This window comes from Natrix helvetica, assembly GCF_964273705.1.
Source record: "Natrix helvetica genome assembly, chromosome: 1".
Classification (NCBI taxonomy): domain Eukaryota; kingdom Metazoa; phylum Chordata; class Lepidosauria; order Squamata; family Natricidae; genus Natrix; species Natrix helvetica.
In genome coordinates, this window is record NC_138548.1 from 97,254,977 (window position 1) to 97,273,589 (window position 18,613).

Sequence of the window (18,613 nt, forward strand, 5' to 3'; positions counted from 1 at the left end):
ATCCTTTTTTTTTTAGACCCAGAGTGTTTTCCTAGATGTAGTGCAATGAAGAAATATGAGGTTTTAGTTATTAGTTCTTTATACAGTAGCATTTATTTAGCATTAATGAGGAAAAAACCTAAATAATTTCTGAGAAGACAGAGTTATCTTTGCTTTTTTCTCATAACTATTCACACAATAAGCCTACTTAAAATTTTCTTTTTTAAGTCATGATACCAGGGTTGGCAACACAGCATCCTCAAATGCCTATGACTCACATTGCAATAAATACACCCAAAAAACTCTATCTTCTCACCTCAATTTTCTGCGCTGTTTATTTATTTTTCCCTACAAATCAAGAAGCACGAAGACAGCTACATCAGCTACAGAAAGGTTGAAAGAAAAAGGAAGAACATCTTTATAATTCAATTCTTCTGCTTGCTTGATGAATCTGGGAAGGGGGCACAACTAAAGGCAGAAAAATGAACCTGAGATTTCCAAATCTGTAGGTTTATTGTTCTCATCTTGTGGATGAAAACAGTTAAGATGCTATTAGGAAGTTATTGATTCCAAGTCACAGCACTGGATTTATAGTTTTGAATGAGCCTTGATATTCAACAAGTATTACAAAAATTGAACATATACAAATGTTTGAATGTGCAGAATTACATGCATGCAGTCTCTTAATGGAATTGAAAATTTAAACCTAATGGAGTTTAAATTTGGGAGAAATTTCCTGAGCCGAACAACAAATATAGATTCTTCAAGAGTTAAGAAATAATACATTTGATCCCTTTTTTTGTTTCATTGTTACTGTTGTGAAAGTCTATTAAATTTTTCAATTTTGACAGCAAGGTCTTCAAAGCCGCCATACAGTCCAGGGGCGTGAAATTCGATTTCATTGAGAGCCGCATCAGGTTTGTGTTTGACCTTGAGGGACTGGGGTGGGCGTGGCCAGGGTGGGCATGCCAACTCAATGTCACTTGTGTCGGAGGTACCTGTGGTGGCCCGAGTGTTTTGCCAGAGAAAACGGGCTCCTGAGCTCTGTTTTCAGCTGTGACGGCCTCCAGTAAACCTCTACCAGCCACACGAGCTCCGTTTTTCACTTGCGGAGGTACTGAGGGCCAGTTCTTCACTGTTTCCCATGGGCCAGATCCGTCCCACGAGCCTTGAGTTTGACACCCCAAATCTAGTCCTAAAGTTAAGAAGACCTAAAGATGCTGCCAGACTATTGAAGACCTCGAGGATATTTAAACTTAATCAGCATTTTCGTTCAATCACAGCTTTTGAAAACACGCACAATGTATAACAAGTAGTAGAAAATGAATCTTTATAATAAATCTTTATTCCAGAAATAATAAATGAAATAATATGATGCAAAATTAAATGCCAGATGGTAAGCTCCAAAATGGGAAAATAAATCAAACTACTACTGCTTTAAAAAGGGGTTTTATTTCATTGTAAGATATTTGCTTTAATTCAAGTAAGAATATTGTAACAATACATTTTCCCCCTTTTTTTGTGAGGGACTTTTTTAAAAAAAATCCAACACAAATTAGAATAAATATGCTATTCTAAAGTGCAGTTTCTTTTAAAACTTTCTCTTAATTCATTTCTGGGCAACGCCACACAATTTCAGACATCTGATATTTCATCATTTTCCATAAACGAAATATGCAGTTTTGCAATGCCTTCCATATTTGTTAATTGATAAAATTTTGGTTAGACCTTTGATCCTAAAGAAAGTATATATGTCTCAAGTAGAACAAAATACTGTATTTCATATATAAAAAATAAATGCGACTCAAAATATTAAAATAAACAAATCAATTTATTATGTATTGAAGACAACAGTACTAATTTATAATATATATGCCAGTTTTTCCTTTAATATGAAACCTGTATACATGTCATTTCCTTCCTTTAGTTAAGTAATAAATCCCATTAAGTATACTGTAGTTACAGAATATAATTTTCAAATGCAAATAAACATGTTAAGTTGAAGAGGGAAAAAACAGTTTTTATATTAGTAAAAAGATTCAACCAAGCCTGAATTTTAGGGTGCCCAATTAAAATATAATTTGAAAGTTGGTTTGTCTTTTGTTTACATCAACACATTTCTCCTAAAGTGGAAGGTGAACATTTTAATCAAAAAGGTAGTAATAGTTAATTTAATTAATAAATAAATAAAATCTGTCACACACAGACACCCAAAAAGCTCAACATCATTATACTTAATTTACTCAAGTTTTACAAGTCTTTATAAAAGGTTTACCCTAATCTACTAGAATTCATATAAATCTTTATAATACAATTACAGTATGTCCAGATTATGGGAAAGATAATAAAAGATCATCTTTAATATATCTGAATTTCAAATTTAAGGCTAAAATTAAAAATGAAAACCAACTTGATTCTTGATTCGGTATTGCCCCAATTGAAATTGTAACTGCATAAACTTTCTGTTATTCGAGCAACTCTGAGTCGGCATGCAGAACTTACTTCTGTATTGCTGAAAAAACGACAGGGATGTTTTTATACAAACATCTGTAATCACATTTGGCTTGAGGAAGTGTTTAAACACCTAAGAGGAACATCTGTACGCTACTTTCATTTTGCATATTCATTCTCTTTGCTAGGTTATACAAAACAGCTGTCCTGCAAAAAGGTTTGAAACTAAATGACTTCAAGTAATACAGTAAAAGTAACAATCTAAAAAAATCAGCACTGGCTCAAGCAACAGCAATGTTTGAGAGGAGGCGGGGCTGACGTCGCTACAACACAACATGCCATCTTGGAGCTCCAGGATTGTTATTGATATCTCTGCTGCTGGACGGTCCTTTTGGACCTAAACGATCCCGAAGAGATGGTGACAGAGAAGAGCATGTCCTGCTGATCTCAGGGACATCGCAAAGTCCCTGATTGATCCAGGAGAAAGCTCTTTTTGCCGGCTACAAGAGAAGCAGCCATTTTTAAGCTGCATAAGATTGGGACAGACCCCTGAATGGAAGCTCAGCAGGAGAGAGAGAGTGTCGGAATTGGTGAGATAAATTTTACTTTTAGAGAACACCCAAAAAGATTTAGAGTAAAGTTAAAATTGAAGACAGAAGAGAGTAAGCCTGAATTACAGAGTTAAGAGAGTATTAGCCTGAATTACAACTATTGTGTGATCTTTTTTTCTTTAATTTTGTTTCCTTTTTATGGATGAAATTTTTACAAATGCCTCTTACTTTTTAAATTGGACAGGTCTATTTTTCCCTTCTTCTATTTTTTCTCATTTTTTATATTTGTGGATTAAGGATTCCTTTCTTATCTTTTCTCAATGCACAACAGGATTGTCCTTTTAAACCATTTTTTTCTTAACCCAAAGAAAGCTTAAACAGAGAGCTAAAAGCAGAGGAAAATAAGTAACACTGCTATCTAGAAGCTGGAGGCTTGGAAATATTGTTTTTTTTTTAATATTTGACGTATAACTCATGCTTCAGGGCGTCAGAATTTGTTTATTGAAAGAATAGTGGGAAGAGTAGAGTTTGTTTACACAGGTGCTCTTCTGGAATATTATCAGTAGCTGGACTGCAGTAAAGAGAAAGCCTTGACATGAAAGATTATAGTGAATTTATTTGAAACCTAGTAAAAGGCCTTGGATGTCTTAGTGGCAGTGTTTACAACCTGGAAAAATGGCACAATATGAAGAAGAAGAGGAAATAACTTTGCAAAAAATTATGCTAGAAATTCAAAAAGTCCTAATGAGCACAGAAAGAATTGAAAAGAATCTGGGGATTATAGAACAAAGAACAGAAAGAATGGAGGGAAGAGTTGAGGATATTGATGAAACAATGATGAAACTTGAAGAAAGAGCTCAAAAAATTGCAGAGAAATATGAACAAAGTGATAAGAAAATTGTTGATACTGACAGCAAACCGAGAGCGGAGGGAAATGATATGTATGGAATACTGAAAGGAGAGGTAGACAAGCTGGATCTCTTATCTCATGCTTCAAAACATAGATGAAGAAAGGGGAGAAAATTTGGCAGAAACAATGAGAATATCTTTGGCAGAAGCACCAGTGATAACCATAGGCAAGCTGATGAAGGGAACAGATGTAGGGTTTTGAGTCTTTACAAAATATGCAATGAACAAATTGCCAAGAGAAGTTCACGTAAGTTCACCTAGAATACAGATTTTACAAATGGCAAGAGATATTGGACTGCACTACTGGAAGGATACAGGATGATGAAATGAAATGTCACAATAAAATTAAGTTAAACTTAGTTAAACTTTGAGTATTATGTATAAGACAAAGTAATAATAGTTATAGTCAAATAAATGATTAATAATGATAATAATGCATTTATATATACTAGATTGATATATGGAATTTTATATAAGCTGTAAATGAGGACCATGGAGATGATGTGGAAAAGCTTTTTTTTTAAATAAAAGATAAACAATTCTATATAGAATAGAAGACAAAGGCGTAACACCATTGGATGAGTCCAGGATGATGTAATGAAATGTCATAATATAAATTTACTTTAAATTTAGTATGTTTCATATAAAAATGATGTAATAATAGCTATATTCAATGAATGCTTAATAATCATAATAATTGTATGCATATATATTAGATTGATGATATGAGCAATGGAATGTGCGAAAATGAGTAAGTTGACATGAAATTAGAGAATAAGAAGATAAAAAATTTTATAGGACATGGGATCTATTTAATTAGTGGTTAGATTAAAAAAAAATATGGAATTGAAAATTTATTAGCGAATGTTACCAACACCAAAATAAGGGAATGATTTAAAATAGGTGATTTAAAATAGGATATTTAAAAAAATACTTATTATTGGACATGTTGCAGATGATGTAACAAATTATTATAATATAAATGAACCCATATTTAGAATAACTTGTTTAAAATGAAGAAATAATAGTGACAGTCAAACAAATGAAGTACTATAATAATAATGTATACAAATATACTTGATTGACAATGTGTGACTTTATATAAAATTTAAGGGATGACTATGGAAAGGATGCACAAAAACCTTGTAACCAATCGACATACTGTACGGAATTGAAGATGTTTTTATGTTATGTGTTTTGTTTGTTAATGTTTGTTTAAAAAAATAAAAACATATAAAAAAAGCAACAGTTGATTTGTGGAAAATCAACCAAGTTGGACACAATCTAAGAGAGGAGGTATGAAGTTTTGGAAGATATTACTTGTAGATCAAGTACTTCTTTGGCCAATCCTCAAATAATGTGGTAGCAAAGAAAAAGAGAACAGTAACCAGAGTTGCTTTGGATAGTGAGAGGAGCAGAATGTAAATTTAATAAATAAGTAACAAACGTGCAATTCAGGAAAAAAAGCCTGAATCAAGTTGTGATATAAATATTTGTTGCAGAAATGATCCATTTTACATTGAGATATCTGCACAATAACAATGATTTTATTTTATTATTTGATTACATGATAACTATAGGTTAGAGATAACCCTGGTACAGGTAACTACGGGAAGCCAATTGTACAGAAAATACTTTTATGGTATTTTGGAGTTAATAAAGGATCCCAGCATCTGGTCTTTGAAATTAAATAACATTTTAACCTTTCAAAGTTCCTTGTAATTTACGTTAACAATCTTTACATTTCAGTATCTTTCAAACTGCAAGTAGTATCAGCCAGTTCTAAATAGCTAATATCTGCAACAATTATACCCAAATGCAATTCTGCAGTTAAGAGTCTTGCTGCTCCTATACACAACTGAGTGCAATGAGTAAACATGTGCATTGTACACTAGCCACTGAAAATTTTTTGTTCTTGACTCAGTCTATAGTGTTGGGTTTATTGCAAGGTCGGTTAAGTTACTATAAGGGATTTTTAATGAAAACAATTATAAATTTAAAATAACTGTGTTTAAAGCATTTAACAGTCACTGGGGTCAAGTGATTACAGCAGTTACAAGACCCCTGGGATATGTTCACACCAAAACAAAGTGAATAAATTACCCCAGCAGGCATGTGTAATCACTAAGTGACCACAAAGGTCAGGCAGTGTACAAGCCCAGATGACTTTCATGAAAAACCAATAATAAAAATTTATCAGTCAAGGAGCAAATGCACACAACACACACACACATACACACACACACACACACACACACACACACAGAAGAGAAGAGAGTTAGCTAATAGTTACTGCACAAAAGAAACCATAAGGCAAAATGCATAAAGGTTAGATAAAGAAGTCGGAAAAATAAAAGTTGACAAGGATGTGCTACGGTGAAGATGAAGACTTAAACAATTTGATCAACTCAGTCCTCTTAAACAGACATTTCAGATGCACACCTATTAAGTCAAAATTCTACCTCTTGCTACCAGGACATAAGACTATGGAGAAAAGAGAAAATAAAGGAGAAAATGCCCAAAGTCTTAAAAATGATTGGGGTGGGGGGGAAATCATGAAAAGTAATGAGTGAATTTCTATGGAGATTCTCACTCATCCAGGTCATGGTTGTTCCAAAGGTGATTTTTCAAGAGGCAACTGGACTTCCTGGTTTTTCTTTGAAGACATTTCACTTCTCATCCAAGAAGCTTCTTCGGCTCTGACTAATCACCCTTCCATTCCCCACTATCCAGTCAGAGCTGAAGAAGCTTCTTGGATGAAAAGCAAAAAGTATTTAAAAAAAACCCCGGAAGTCTAATTGCCTCTTGAAAAAACACCTTTGGGACTACTGAGTAAATTGGTTTCTGCTTGTTCCAGAGGACAAAATTAGAATCAATACTAAAAATCCCAGCAAAAGCAAATTTCAGCTAAAAATGTAGAGCAACTTCAAGTGGGATAAACTATCTTGAATGGATTTGTGATTGCCTTGGAAGGTGAGTAGAAATTCTTTATCAAGGAGGAAAGGTAGCCATAAATTGCCTCTTTCATTGCAGATTTTATCTTAAGAAGCAGCTCTGCCAACTAACTTTGTAAAAATGAGCTCATCTGCAAAAGGAGACTATAAGAAGTGGAGTTTAACTCACCCAGATAGCACCAGGTTGGAAAAGATGGGTTGGAGAACTGGATTAGATTACCAAAGCAGAATCCAAAAGTCATAATTCTGACCATAGTAACTAGAGACTCTATGATGTTAACCTAGGAAAACCTGGCTTCCAGTTAGTTTCCAAAACTTATATGAATGCTGACTCTGATCTTCATACTTCAGCTTTGTTGGATTTCAATGATTTGGGGAGAGATTTGCCTTTCCTGCTGTTTTTAGGTATGAACTAAAATAATTCTTGTTTAGAAGGATTTTTGGACCTCCAAGTATGCATATTGTTTGAAGGAACCAGCTTCTTGAAGCTGTCCTTGCTCAATCTTCTACAGTTCATTCATCAGCTGTAGTTAACAGAATAAGAGTTAGAAGGACCTTGGAGGTCTTTTAATCAACCCCCTGCTCAAACACGAGACCCTATATCATTTCAGACAAATTGTTGCCCAATCTCTTCATTAAATCCTCTGGTGATGGAGTACCCACAACTTCTGAAGGCAAGCAATTCCACTGATTAATTCTTCTAATTGTGAGGAAATTCCTCCTTACTTCTAGGATGGTTTTCTCCTTGATTAGTTTCCACCCATTGCTTCTTGTTTTGCCCAGGTGCTTCAGAGAATAGCTTTACCCCCTCGTCTTTGTGGCAGTTCCTTAGATATTGGAACATTGCTATTATGTTACCTCTGCTCCTTCTTTTCATTAATAGTTCTTCTATTCATTCATAATTCTGCTTTTGTTTCGTTTGGTGCTTTTTGCAAGATGGACACTGTCTCCGCTAACTTCTTGCAGACTACTATTTACCTAATTTATTTTGTGGTGGATTTCAAATGATTCACAAAACCACACTGTAAACTTTTTAGATCAAAACATGAGTTATAAATACTTTAGTAAACATGGCTATTTGCCAGAGAAATGGTTTGATATGAATCAGACTAAATATAGCCCATGAATCTGAGAAGAAGAAGCACAGAAGCTTACTCCTGCTTTGAAGAGTCTTGGAGACGATGGGAAGATTAATTACTTTTTTCAGACTGCAGCTGTGAAGAGTAACAATGTCTTATTGCAATGAACCGCAGAGACAATTCAGGATCAAATTGCTTTAAACACGTAAATTGGAATGGATTCTGAAAAGTTCAAACCATTCATCCAAATAGATTTCCCCCCCCCCCTACAAAAAAGCTGTAACAATTCTTTGATGAATAATAATTTATTTCACTAAGGGCTTTCCCAGATAATCTGAAAAATGTCATTACAGGTCTTTAGAAGCATGGTCCCTATAAAAAATTATAGAGGAGCACTGACACCTCTCAGGGAGGAGGAGTGATGAAATGTGCATTGTGACATCATGACCACAAATCTCACATCTGAATACTTTCAGCTGATGTTGGGGCAGGATTGCATTGTAACAACACAACATACATTTATTATTGTTTTTGTCATCATGTATCATAGGTACAGGAGGTCTATGTAAAAAATATTACAGATATGCTCTAAAATAAATGTTTTATATAATTATACAATTTTATTTACACAAAAGACCAATTATTTTTCCTAGAGTCATGTTTCCATTTAAAACTTCATGCTGTTCAGTTTTTCCCTTTCAAGATAACTTCCCCAAGTTTTCTAACTCTATACCACAGCATTCACATTTTAGGCAGGCCAGTGATACATATGCCTGTTTTTCTGTCTCTTCTGTTACTTATTGAATCCTTATATCAACTTATTAATGGCCTACTATCTAATAGGCTATTAGGAAATACTTAATAAAATTCAGCCTTGCAAACATATGTCTTGCTCCTTTAAGACTATATATATATATATATATATATATATATATATATATATATATATATATATATATATATATATATATATATATATATATATATATATATATATATATATATATATATATATATATATATATATATATATATATATATATATATATATATATATATATATATATATATATATATATATATATATATATATATATATATATATATATATATATATATATATATATATATATATATATATATATATATATATATATATATATATATATATATATATATATATATATATATATATATATATATATATATATATATATATATATATATATATATATATATATATATATATATATATATATATATATATATATATATATATATATATATATATATATATATATATATATATATATATATATATATATATATATATATATATATATATATATATATATATATATATATATATATATATATATATATATATATATATATATATATATATATATATATATATATATATATATATATATATATATATATATATATATATATATATATATATATATATATATATATATATATATATATATATATATATATATATATATATATATATATAAAGAAGATCCTTCAGTTATCAAGATATTATTATGCCTGTATCCCTTTATCTGGGAAACATATATCCATCTCCTAGTGTTTTTCTGATGTTCAGAGTCTTTTTCAAACCATATTTAGTACTGAGTACAGTAGAAAAAGCTGTTATATTTTTATTATTCCTTCTTTGCAAAGGTCTAAAACTCAGGTATGCTTTAGGTCAGGTAATTATTCAGCCTTTGTCATCATGGGATGCTCAAAGGCAAAGGTTATGTTAGTGAAAATACAAGATCAGGCATATAAATCCACGTTAATTAACAGAATCATATTTTGGTTGCACCGGGTATATAACAAGATGACAAGGTTGTAAGGTGAATACTTTTCAAAGCTCTAACACAATTAGGAGGTTGTAAGTGACACTTGGAAAGCAAAGGTTAATTTGGGTCATCAAAATGCAGTGATTTCTTACCTAACCAATCATTAAACTTCTTGACCTCAGAAGGTAGTCCCAACTCGGTAAAATCGCCTGTATGAAGCAAGATGTCCCCATAAGGCATCTGGACTCCATCTGTTCTGGAGTGTGTATCTGAGATGCACACAAACCGTGTGTGGCCTGCTGGTTTCGGGGTGTCGTATGGAATAGGGTCGACCCTAAAACAAACATAACAGATCCCATTAAAATTACACTAGCTACACACATTAAACAAATTAGGCATATTCACCATCTAGATACTTCCTACATGATGGGATTTTTTTCAATCTTAAAGAGATCCTTATAATACATAAATTGTTTTTTTTGTTTTATTTTTACACTGAGTATTACAAAAATAAAGATCTGAAAATACCATATGATTTTAATTAAATATTTTGGCAAATAGAAGTTACTATCACAAGGTAAATTTGAATCAAAGTATGAGGAATTACAGATGGCAATAAAGGAAGAGTTATTTGAAGTCAGGCAGCATCAAAATCAAATAAATCAAATAAACATGTATGTTGCTTTCATTCCTATATAGTGCATCACGCTGGCTATGTACCTGACATGTGACATATCTTCACAGATGAGCAAGGAAAAAAATCCTATTGGAATCATCTAGTGGTATTCATATTCATCCCCCACTCTCTCTCTCTCACACACACACACACAAACCGCACATTGCTTTGGCTTTGAAGAGTTTTGGAGCACAAAGGACATAAATGTAGCATCTGTCACTTAGTTCTTAATGTCCTTTCTTGAGATAGGGCAGGAGTTGTGCAGGGCAGCTGCACAATCTTGAGCAAAAGAGGCAGTAACTTTAAGAAGTTGCCAACTAGTGTTATGATCAACGTTATTTGGCTCTTTCTCAAACACACCCAGGGTGATTTTTGTGAGTTCTGATTATTAAATATATTATCAATCACTTTGCAAAATTTACCTGTGAATTTAATGTTTATAAAGCACCTTTAATGTTTATAAAGCACCTTTAAAGCAAAAAAAAGGGGTCAAATAGGTTTGTTTGTTTGTTTGTTTGTTTGTTTGTATTTATATGCCACCCTTCTCCCAAAGGACTCAGGGCGGTGTACAGCATTAAAAAAACACATATTACAAAACTTAAAAGAAAATTAGAAACAATCCAAGAAACAAACCAAATTAATATAACACTTAACATTTAAAAAATTAGATAAAATTAACAGGCCAGGCCGGCTTGCTTGAAAAGCCAACTTTTTAGGGCGCATCGGAAGGACAGGAGGTCAGGGATTATGCGAAGCTCCGGAGGCAGCTCATTCCAGAGGAAAGGCGCTCCCACAGAGAAGGCTCTCCCCCTGGGGGTCGCTAGCCGACACTGTCTGGACGACGGCACCCTGAAGAGGCCAACTCTGTGGGATCGCACTGGACGGTGAGAGGCTACTGGTGGCAGTAGGTGATCTTGCAGGTACCCTGGGCCTAAGCCATGGAGCGCTTTAAAGGTCATAATTAGTACCTTGAATCACACCCGGAAAACAACTGGCAACCAGTGCAGGCCGCCTAAAAGGGGTGTAACATGGACGCACCCCCATGATAACCTGCGCGGCCGCATTCTGGACCAGCTGAAGCCTCCGGGTGCTCTTCAAGGGCAGCCCCATGTAGAGAGCGTTGCAGTAGTCCAGGCGAGAAAGGACGAGGGCATGAGTGACTGTGCACAGAGCATCCCGATCCAGGAAGGGGCGCAACTGACATACCAGGCGAACCTGGTAAAAGGCCCCCCTGGTCACGGCCATCAGATGTTCTTCTAAACTAAGCTGCGTATCCAGGAGGATTGCGAGCCTTCTCTGAGGGGGCTAAAATTTCTCCCCCTATCATCAAAGATGGAACAAGATGTACAAATCGGGATGACGGAAACCACAGCCACTCAGTCTTGGAGGGATTGAGCTTGAGCCTGTTCCTCCCCATCCAGATCCGCACAGCCTCCAGGCATCGGGACATCACGCCGAGGGTATCGTTTGGGTGGTTTGGGGTAGAGATGAAAAGTTGGGTATCATCAGCATATTGATGATACTGTACCCCAAAACCATGGATAATCTCGCCCAGCGGTTTCATATATATGTTGAACAGGAGGGGTGAGAGAACTGACCCCTGGGGCACCCCACAAGTGACGCGCCTGGGGTCGATCTCTGCCCTCCAGTCAACACAAACTACAAACGATCCGACAGGTAGGAGGAGAACCATCGTAAAACGGTGCCCCCCACTCCCAACCCCCGAGTCATCGCAGTAGGATACCATGGTCGATCGTATCGAAAGCCGCCGAGAGGTCTAATAGGACCAGGACAGAGGAGCAGCCCCTGTCCCAGGCCCGCCAGAGATCATCGACCAACGCGACCAATGCCGTCTCCATCATGTACCCGGGCCTGAAACCCAACTGAAACGGATCCAGGTAGACAGCTTCATCCAGGTACTGGGGAAGCTGATGTGCTACCACACTCTCGACAACCTTTGCTACAAAGCGAAGGTTGGAGACCGGACGATAGTTGGCTAAAGAAGGCTTCTTAAGGATGGGCTTCACCACCGCCTCCTTCAAGGCGGTGGGAAAGAACCCCTCTCTCAATGAAGCATGGTAATCGCCTGGAGCCAGCTTCGTGTCACCTCCCGGGAAGCCGAAACTAACCACGAGGGACACGGGTCCAGCACACAAGTGGCAGCACTGAGTTTCCCCATAATCCTGTCCATGCCTTCGGGAGTCACAGGGTCAAACTCATCTCAGATAGTCTCCTCAAGATTCATCCCCGTCGGCTCGCCTGAAACTACCCAGTCAGAGTCCAAGCCTGTCCGGATCTGTGTGATTTTATCCTGCAGATACTGAACAAATTCTTCGGCCCTACCCTGCAAGGGGTCTTCCCCAGTTCCTTGGTTAAGTAAGGAGCGGGTCACCCTAAACAGGGCGGCTGGGTGGTTATCTGCGGACGCGATAAGAGCGGAAAAATGTTGCTGTTTTGCCGCTTCTATCGCCACTAAGTAGGATTTAATATGAATTCTTACTAGTGTTCGATCAGATTCGGACCGGCTGGCCCTCCAGCCACTCTCTAGGCATCTTTTCCAGCGTTTCATCTCCCGCAGCTCCTCGGTAAACCAGGGAGCCACCCGGGATCGACACTGGGTCAGAGGCCGCAAAGGCACAACACGATCCAAGGCTCCAGCGGCCACCCTATCCCAGGCTTGCACTAGGGCTTCGGTCGAGTTGTGAGCAAGGGATTCAGGAAAAGTCCCAAGCTCCATCAGGAACCTTTCAGGGTCCATCAGGTGCCTGGGGCGGAACCATCTAGTCGGGTTGAATAGAAATATCCCCTAAATCTAGATCATTCATCCACTGCCCAGAGACAAAAATCAGGTTGAGCGTGTGTCCCCCATTATGGGTGGGGTCTTGAATTAACTGAGTTAGGTCCATAGCTGTCATGGAAGCCATGAACTCCCGAGCTGACTCGGATGGCATCGCCAATGGAAGGCAGATTGAAATCCCCCAGGACCATGAGCCTGGGGAAATCAACCGCCAATTCAGCTAAGACATACAGCAGCTCCGGCAGGGCCGATGAAACATAGCAGGGAGACAGGTACATAACAAAAAGGCCCACCTGAGCTCCAAGGCCCCACTTCACAAAGAGGGACTCACACCCGCCTATCTGAGGCACAGTGACCTCCTGAGGTTTGAGACTTTCCCTAATAACCGCCGCCGCCGTCCCCCCCCCCCACCCTTGCCCTGGGTTCTCAGCTGGTGAAACACCCGGAAGCCTGGTGGGCATAGTTCACTAAAAGGCACACCCCCCTCATGGCCCAACCAGGTCTCCGTAATGCACGCCAGGTCCGCTCTACCCTCTTGTATGAGGTCGCAAATGAGGGGAGCCTTATGTACCACCAACCTGGCGTTAAGCGACACCAGCCGGAGACCAGGGCCCTGTAATCCCGAGCACCCAAGGGTGCGAGAAGGGCGATGAGGGTCGGAACGCACGATCGCTCTTAAACAGCAAACCTGCGTCCTCCGAACATCATTTGGCCCTTGGCCCCCACCATATCTGGCTCTCCCACAAACAGTAGAGATGGTGAACCCCCCAATGGAATGGCTTAATGTCTCCCCCGGAATCCCAACCCTTCCTAGCCCTTCCAACCCGCACCCATTAGTTAGCTCTGGCCTGTGCCCTGGCAGACTCCCCCCAAGCCTGTCTGAGCCATCCGAATCAACCCACCCCTCCCACCCCTTAAAATTTGGTTTAAAAGCCCCTGTAAAAAACCCTTAAGAAGTCTCTTCTTCGCATGCCACCTCTCAGGATCCCAAGATCCGTCATTAAGGAAGCGTCTTGATAGGTCAGAAGGCCATCCCCGGGAACGGGGGAGTTCCCGGAGGGAATAAAGTTCTGTCGCAGTATAGCATAGAGTGTGGCATCAACCAAACGGGATGACATCATGGGGAGATGGAATGAGGAGATGACATGACTGGGGGGGGGGGCAGCCGGCAGTGTTCAAGGGGGTAGCAGGAAGCTTATGTCCATCATAAAAATAGTCAGTGTTGGGGACAATATGTAAGGGTAACGGACAGCTGTCCAAAATTGCAGCATATGCTAGCTTGCGAGGTGGTGAAGCGGCCGGTGATGGCGGCAATGAGGACAGCAGCGGCAGCGGCGGCTGCTCCAACTCCGAATCCAACAGCTAAGCTCCGCCCACACAGCCACATGCATATCCATCGCCAGAGCCACACTCCGTTGACCCAGTCCATAATATCACGGGGGGGGGGGGGGGGCAAATGGCCAAATGGCACAGTACAGTGGCCCAGGCAACGGCGGTAATACCGGGGGGCACAACAAAGCCCCCCTCCAACCGCACCCATGCCAACTCCTGAAGCCATCTTCCGCTGGCATTAGTATCCATGCCAGCTGCCTCAGCCCCTCCCCGCCGATCTAATTCATGATGTTCATAAGCAAGGAGGGGGGGGAGCAACCGGGATAACACCACGGCGTGGGGAGCGGCGGCTGTAGAGACTCCAAACCGAGCGTCCCGCCGCCACTGCCGACCATACCCACGCCAGCTGCAGAGACCCCAGGCCAGGCGTCCCACCGCAGCTGCTGACCACACCCACGCCGGCAGCCGCCGACGCTTTCCATTCTCCTTTCACCGCTAACCACCCCATTTCACTCACAATGTTCCAGCTATAAGGCAGGCATCGTAGCTCAAGGGTATCCCCGAGGTCCCAGGAAGTTCTCATAGCTGGACCTGGAACCAACGATGGAATAGGGTATCCCTGCAAGCCCCAAGAAGGACAATCATCTCCCCGAAATTCTCCTCAAACGCGACAGGACACCATCTTGGGCATGCATAGTTGGTTGGTAGTTGGTAGAGATGAGTTGATATTGATAATACCGTACCCCAAAACCACGGATGATCTCACCCAGCGGTTTCATATATATGTTGAACAGGAGGGGTGAGAGAACCGACCCCTGGGGCACCCACAAGTGACGTGCCTCGGCGTCGATCCCTGCCCTCCAGTCAACACGAACTGGTAGGTATGAAGATATTGAAGAATTACTCATATTAAAAATATAATTGGTAATATCAATTTTGGAAGCATCATTTCTAGGTCTTAGAGACATAAATTATTAAAAGAGTAATAATTCATTCATATGGATGACAAGAGCACAAACATATTCGCACAAGCTTTTCCATCTGGGAAGACTATCATCATCATCATACAGGTTTACTCATCTTACTAGCTTATCTACAAAAACATTTTTTCTAAACTGCATATGTATCATCCCTTAGTTCCCAGTTCTTACATAGGTGTCGAATATTCAGTCAGCCCAAAAAAAGCAAGATATATTTTGGAACAAATATTGATATATTTATTAATATTTGAGAGAAAATTGGGAAATATTGAATATGGTTGGCACAACAATATTCAAAAACTACAGCAAAAACAATTATGAAGATTTGTGAAATCACACACAGTTGAAATAACTTTAACTTGTATTTTTTCTTAGCTTTGTCCTTGTATATAAAGTATGTGTGTATTTATATGTATACATGTAGTCATACAAAACACAAATACCACCCAAAATATTAGAAAACAGAACACGGGGCTACTGTTATTGATAAACAAAGACTGCAACTAGTGCAAAATGTGGCAGATCGCTAATTATTATGTGGACATGGAATACTAGCATCGGTACTGGTGATTGATTTTGGAATTTATTGATCGGGAATAGAACTCTTGTGTCAGCAGAAAGCATGTTTCCTCTATAGCAAAAAATGAACAGCCTGGGTTTCATGAAATGGCAATGAAAACTCTAGTATAGTGGTTTCCAAATATTTTGGTCTCAGACAGCTTTACATTCTTAAAAATGATTGAGAACTTCAAAGAGCTTTGGTTTTTGTGGATTGTATCTATCAATACGTTGTGTGTTAGAAATTAAAATTGAGATACGTTAAAATATTTGACTTTGTGGACCTCTTGAAAGGGTCACTAGACCACACTTTGAGAGCCACTGCTAAGCTTTGTAGCAGCTACATCACAGAAATGGAAGGAAGGACACACAAAATTAACACATGCACATATATTGTTCCAATTCATTCTATGACTCTTGTAACAAAGTGTAAAGAACCTTTTCACCAAAAGATTCTTTTTCTCTCTCTGCCTAAATATGAGGGGCTTCTTGTCTGGTTGGCAATTAGTGTGCTTTACAAAGTATATGCATGCACTTCTCTGAAACAATAAACATGTTTTTTTTTTAAACAATGATAGGACTATAAGACGCTCTGAAATCTCATTTCATTCCACTTTTCCCCCAGCAAAGGTGAATGGCTGTGCATACATATGAATACAGACAGCCAAGTTCAATTTAAAAACAGCTATGCAAGCATGGAAAATAATTCAGCTACCATATTTTTCAGAGTATAAGACGCGCCTTTTTCCCTCAAAAAAGGGGCTGAAAATCTGGGTGCATCTTATACATTGAATACAGCATTTTTTGCCTCTTGAAACCCTGGCTATATTTCTCCAGAGATTTATAAATATATGGCAACTTGGAAATGATATTTTAAAAAGAAAAATAGATAAATAGATTCCATACTTTCAGTATGTAGACCAATTATTGCAAAATGGTTTTTTTTAAATTAAAAATTCCATCTATTTTAAGCTCTCAGACACCAGCTTATTATATTTATTACAAACTTTGCTTATTGCACAGAACCTCACAAAATAATGAATATGCAGAATAATATAACTTCTATCAACATTTAGAAAATCTTAGTGAGAACATGCAATTAATATGTTTTTTCCCTGTTACAAGTTCTTAAATTAGTAAGTGTCAGAGGCTAAATTGGCAACTTAGATATAATTGTACTGACATATATAGATTTAATAAGTTTATCTAGTGACTTTCTTTCTTACAATGTAGTTTCCAGAATAATGGAAACTTCCAGAATAATGTTTGTTTGATTTTATAAAACAGTATCAGTGTGTGTTAACCCATGGTTAAAATCTTAGTATCATTTCACATTGCTTCAAAGAGAGCATTGTCCAAAGAATGAGCTTCTGTGTTTGTCTAAAAGAATATTATTAAGGCCTATCTGCATTAAGCATGAATATTCATCAGACCTATACTTTTATCATATATCCAGTACCTCCTCAAATTTATTCCCATATTTGCTGCTTTCAATTTTCACACGGAGATACTAAAACCAGTAGCCCTGCTACTATTGTGGGTCATAGATAAATCAGATTGCTATTGTGGATCATAAACAAAACAAAACCAGAATTCCATTTTTTTTCTGATGAAAAGGTAAAATGCTTGTTTGAAATTATAAGTTTATGCTTCACGAAAGATTGAATTGCCATTTACAAGTGGAAGGAATCAACAATTATATAAATGAGGGAGGGCTGCCAAAATGCAGTATTTCTCAAATATTTATGAGAAAAGGAAAGTGTGTGTGTGTGTTTACTCATGCATTCACACATACACACAAACATGCATGTACAAATAAAAGCATTAGATCCTTGCCTGCAGATATACAATTTACAGGATGTGACTATTAACGCAGGAACCATGCAATTAATTTCTATTGTGGCAAGGCAAATACACATGAGGAAAGTGTATTATCTAATACTTTTTTGCCATGTCTAGTGATATCAGCTCATGAACTGCATCCCTTCTCCACAACTGCATTTTTTATCTTCAAAGCCTGAAGTTGATGGGTTTTTTTCTTGAGCCCTGGGAACAGTAACAAACATATTCTTCATGATTGTGTTCAAGTTTACTATAGATTTATTTGTTAATTTGAAAGAAAAATGCAAAATACACTGTTGAAGGGGCCATGGAATTGTTGTAACTCCATTGTGGCAGAGACATTTTTTTTCTCTGCAACACAAATGGGACTGAAAGCTGGGTTGGTAGGATATGCTAACGTGGAAACAAAAATGAATATTGTATTGGCAGATAAGATGATTTTATTTTATTTTATTGTAACTATAAATATCTATAGAAAATATAAGTTGCACATACACACACATTTTTATATATTCTAAAGGCTATTTATAAACATTATCTACCACAAACAGAAAACTCCTGTAGGAAAGTTTCCTATTTTTAGACATAGCACGTATTTTTTCTTGGTGATTCAGTTTAAGTATGTAAGAATTTTTTATCTTCAGAAGAAAATAACATTCATTCCAAGATTATTTTCGCAATGAAAGTCAAT

At 37.6% G+C, this 18,613-nt stretch overlaps 1 protein-coding gene across 4 annotated transcripts in view; it reads right to left on the reverse strand.

Annotated features, from left to right (window-relative positions):
- The window catches only part of MPPED2 (metallophosphoesterase domain containing 2), a 188,072-nt gene that overhangs the window by 113,090 nt on the left and 56,369 nt on the right, over positions 1–18,613 (reverse strand). For all 4 annotated transcript variants that reach the window (XM_081949220.1, XM_081949222.1, XM_081949221.1 and 1 more), the window contains exon 3: positions 9,890–10,071. In XM_081949220.1, coding sequence (XP_081805346.1) covers positions 9,890–10,071 — 182 coding nt within the window. The remainder of the gene's footprint in view (positions 1–9,889; positions 10,072–18,613) is intronic.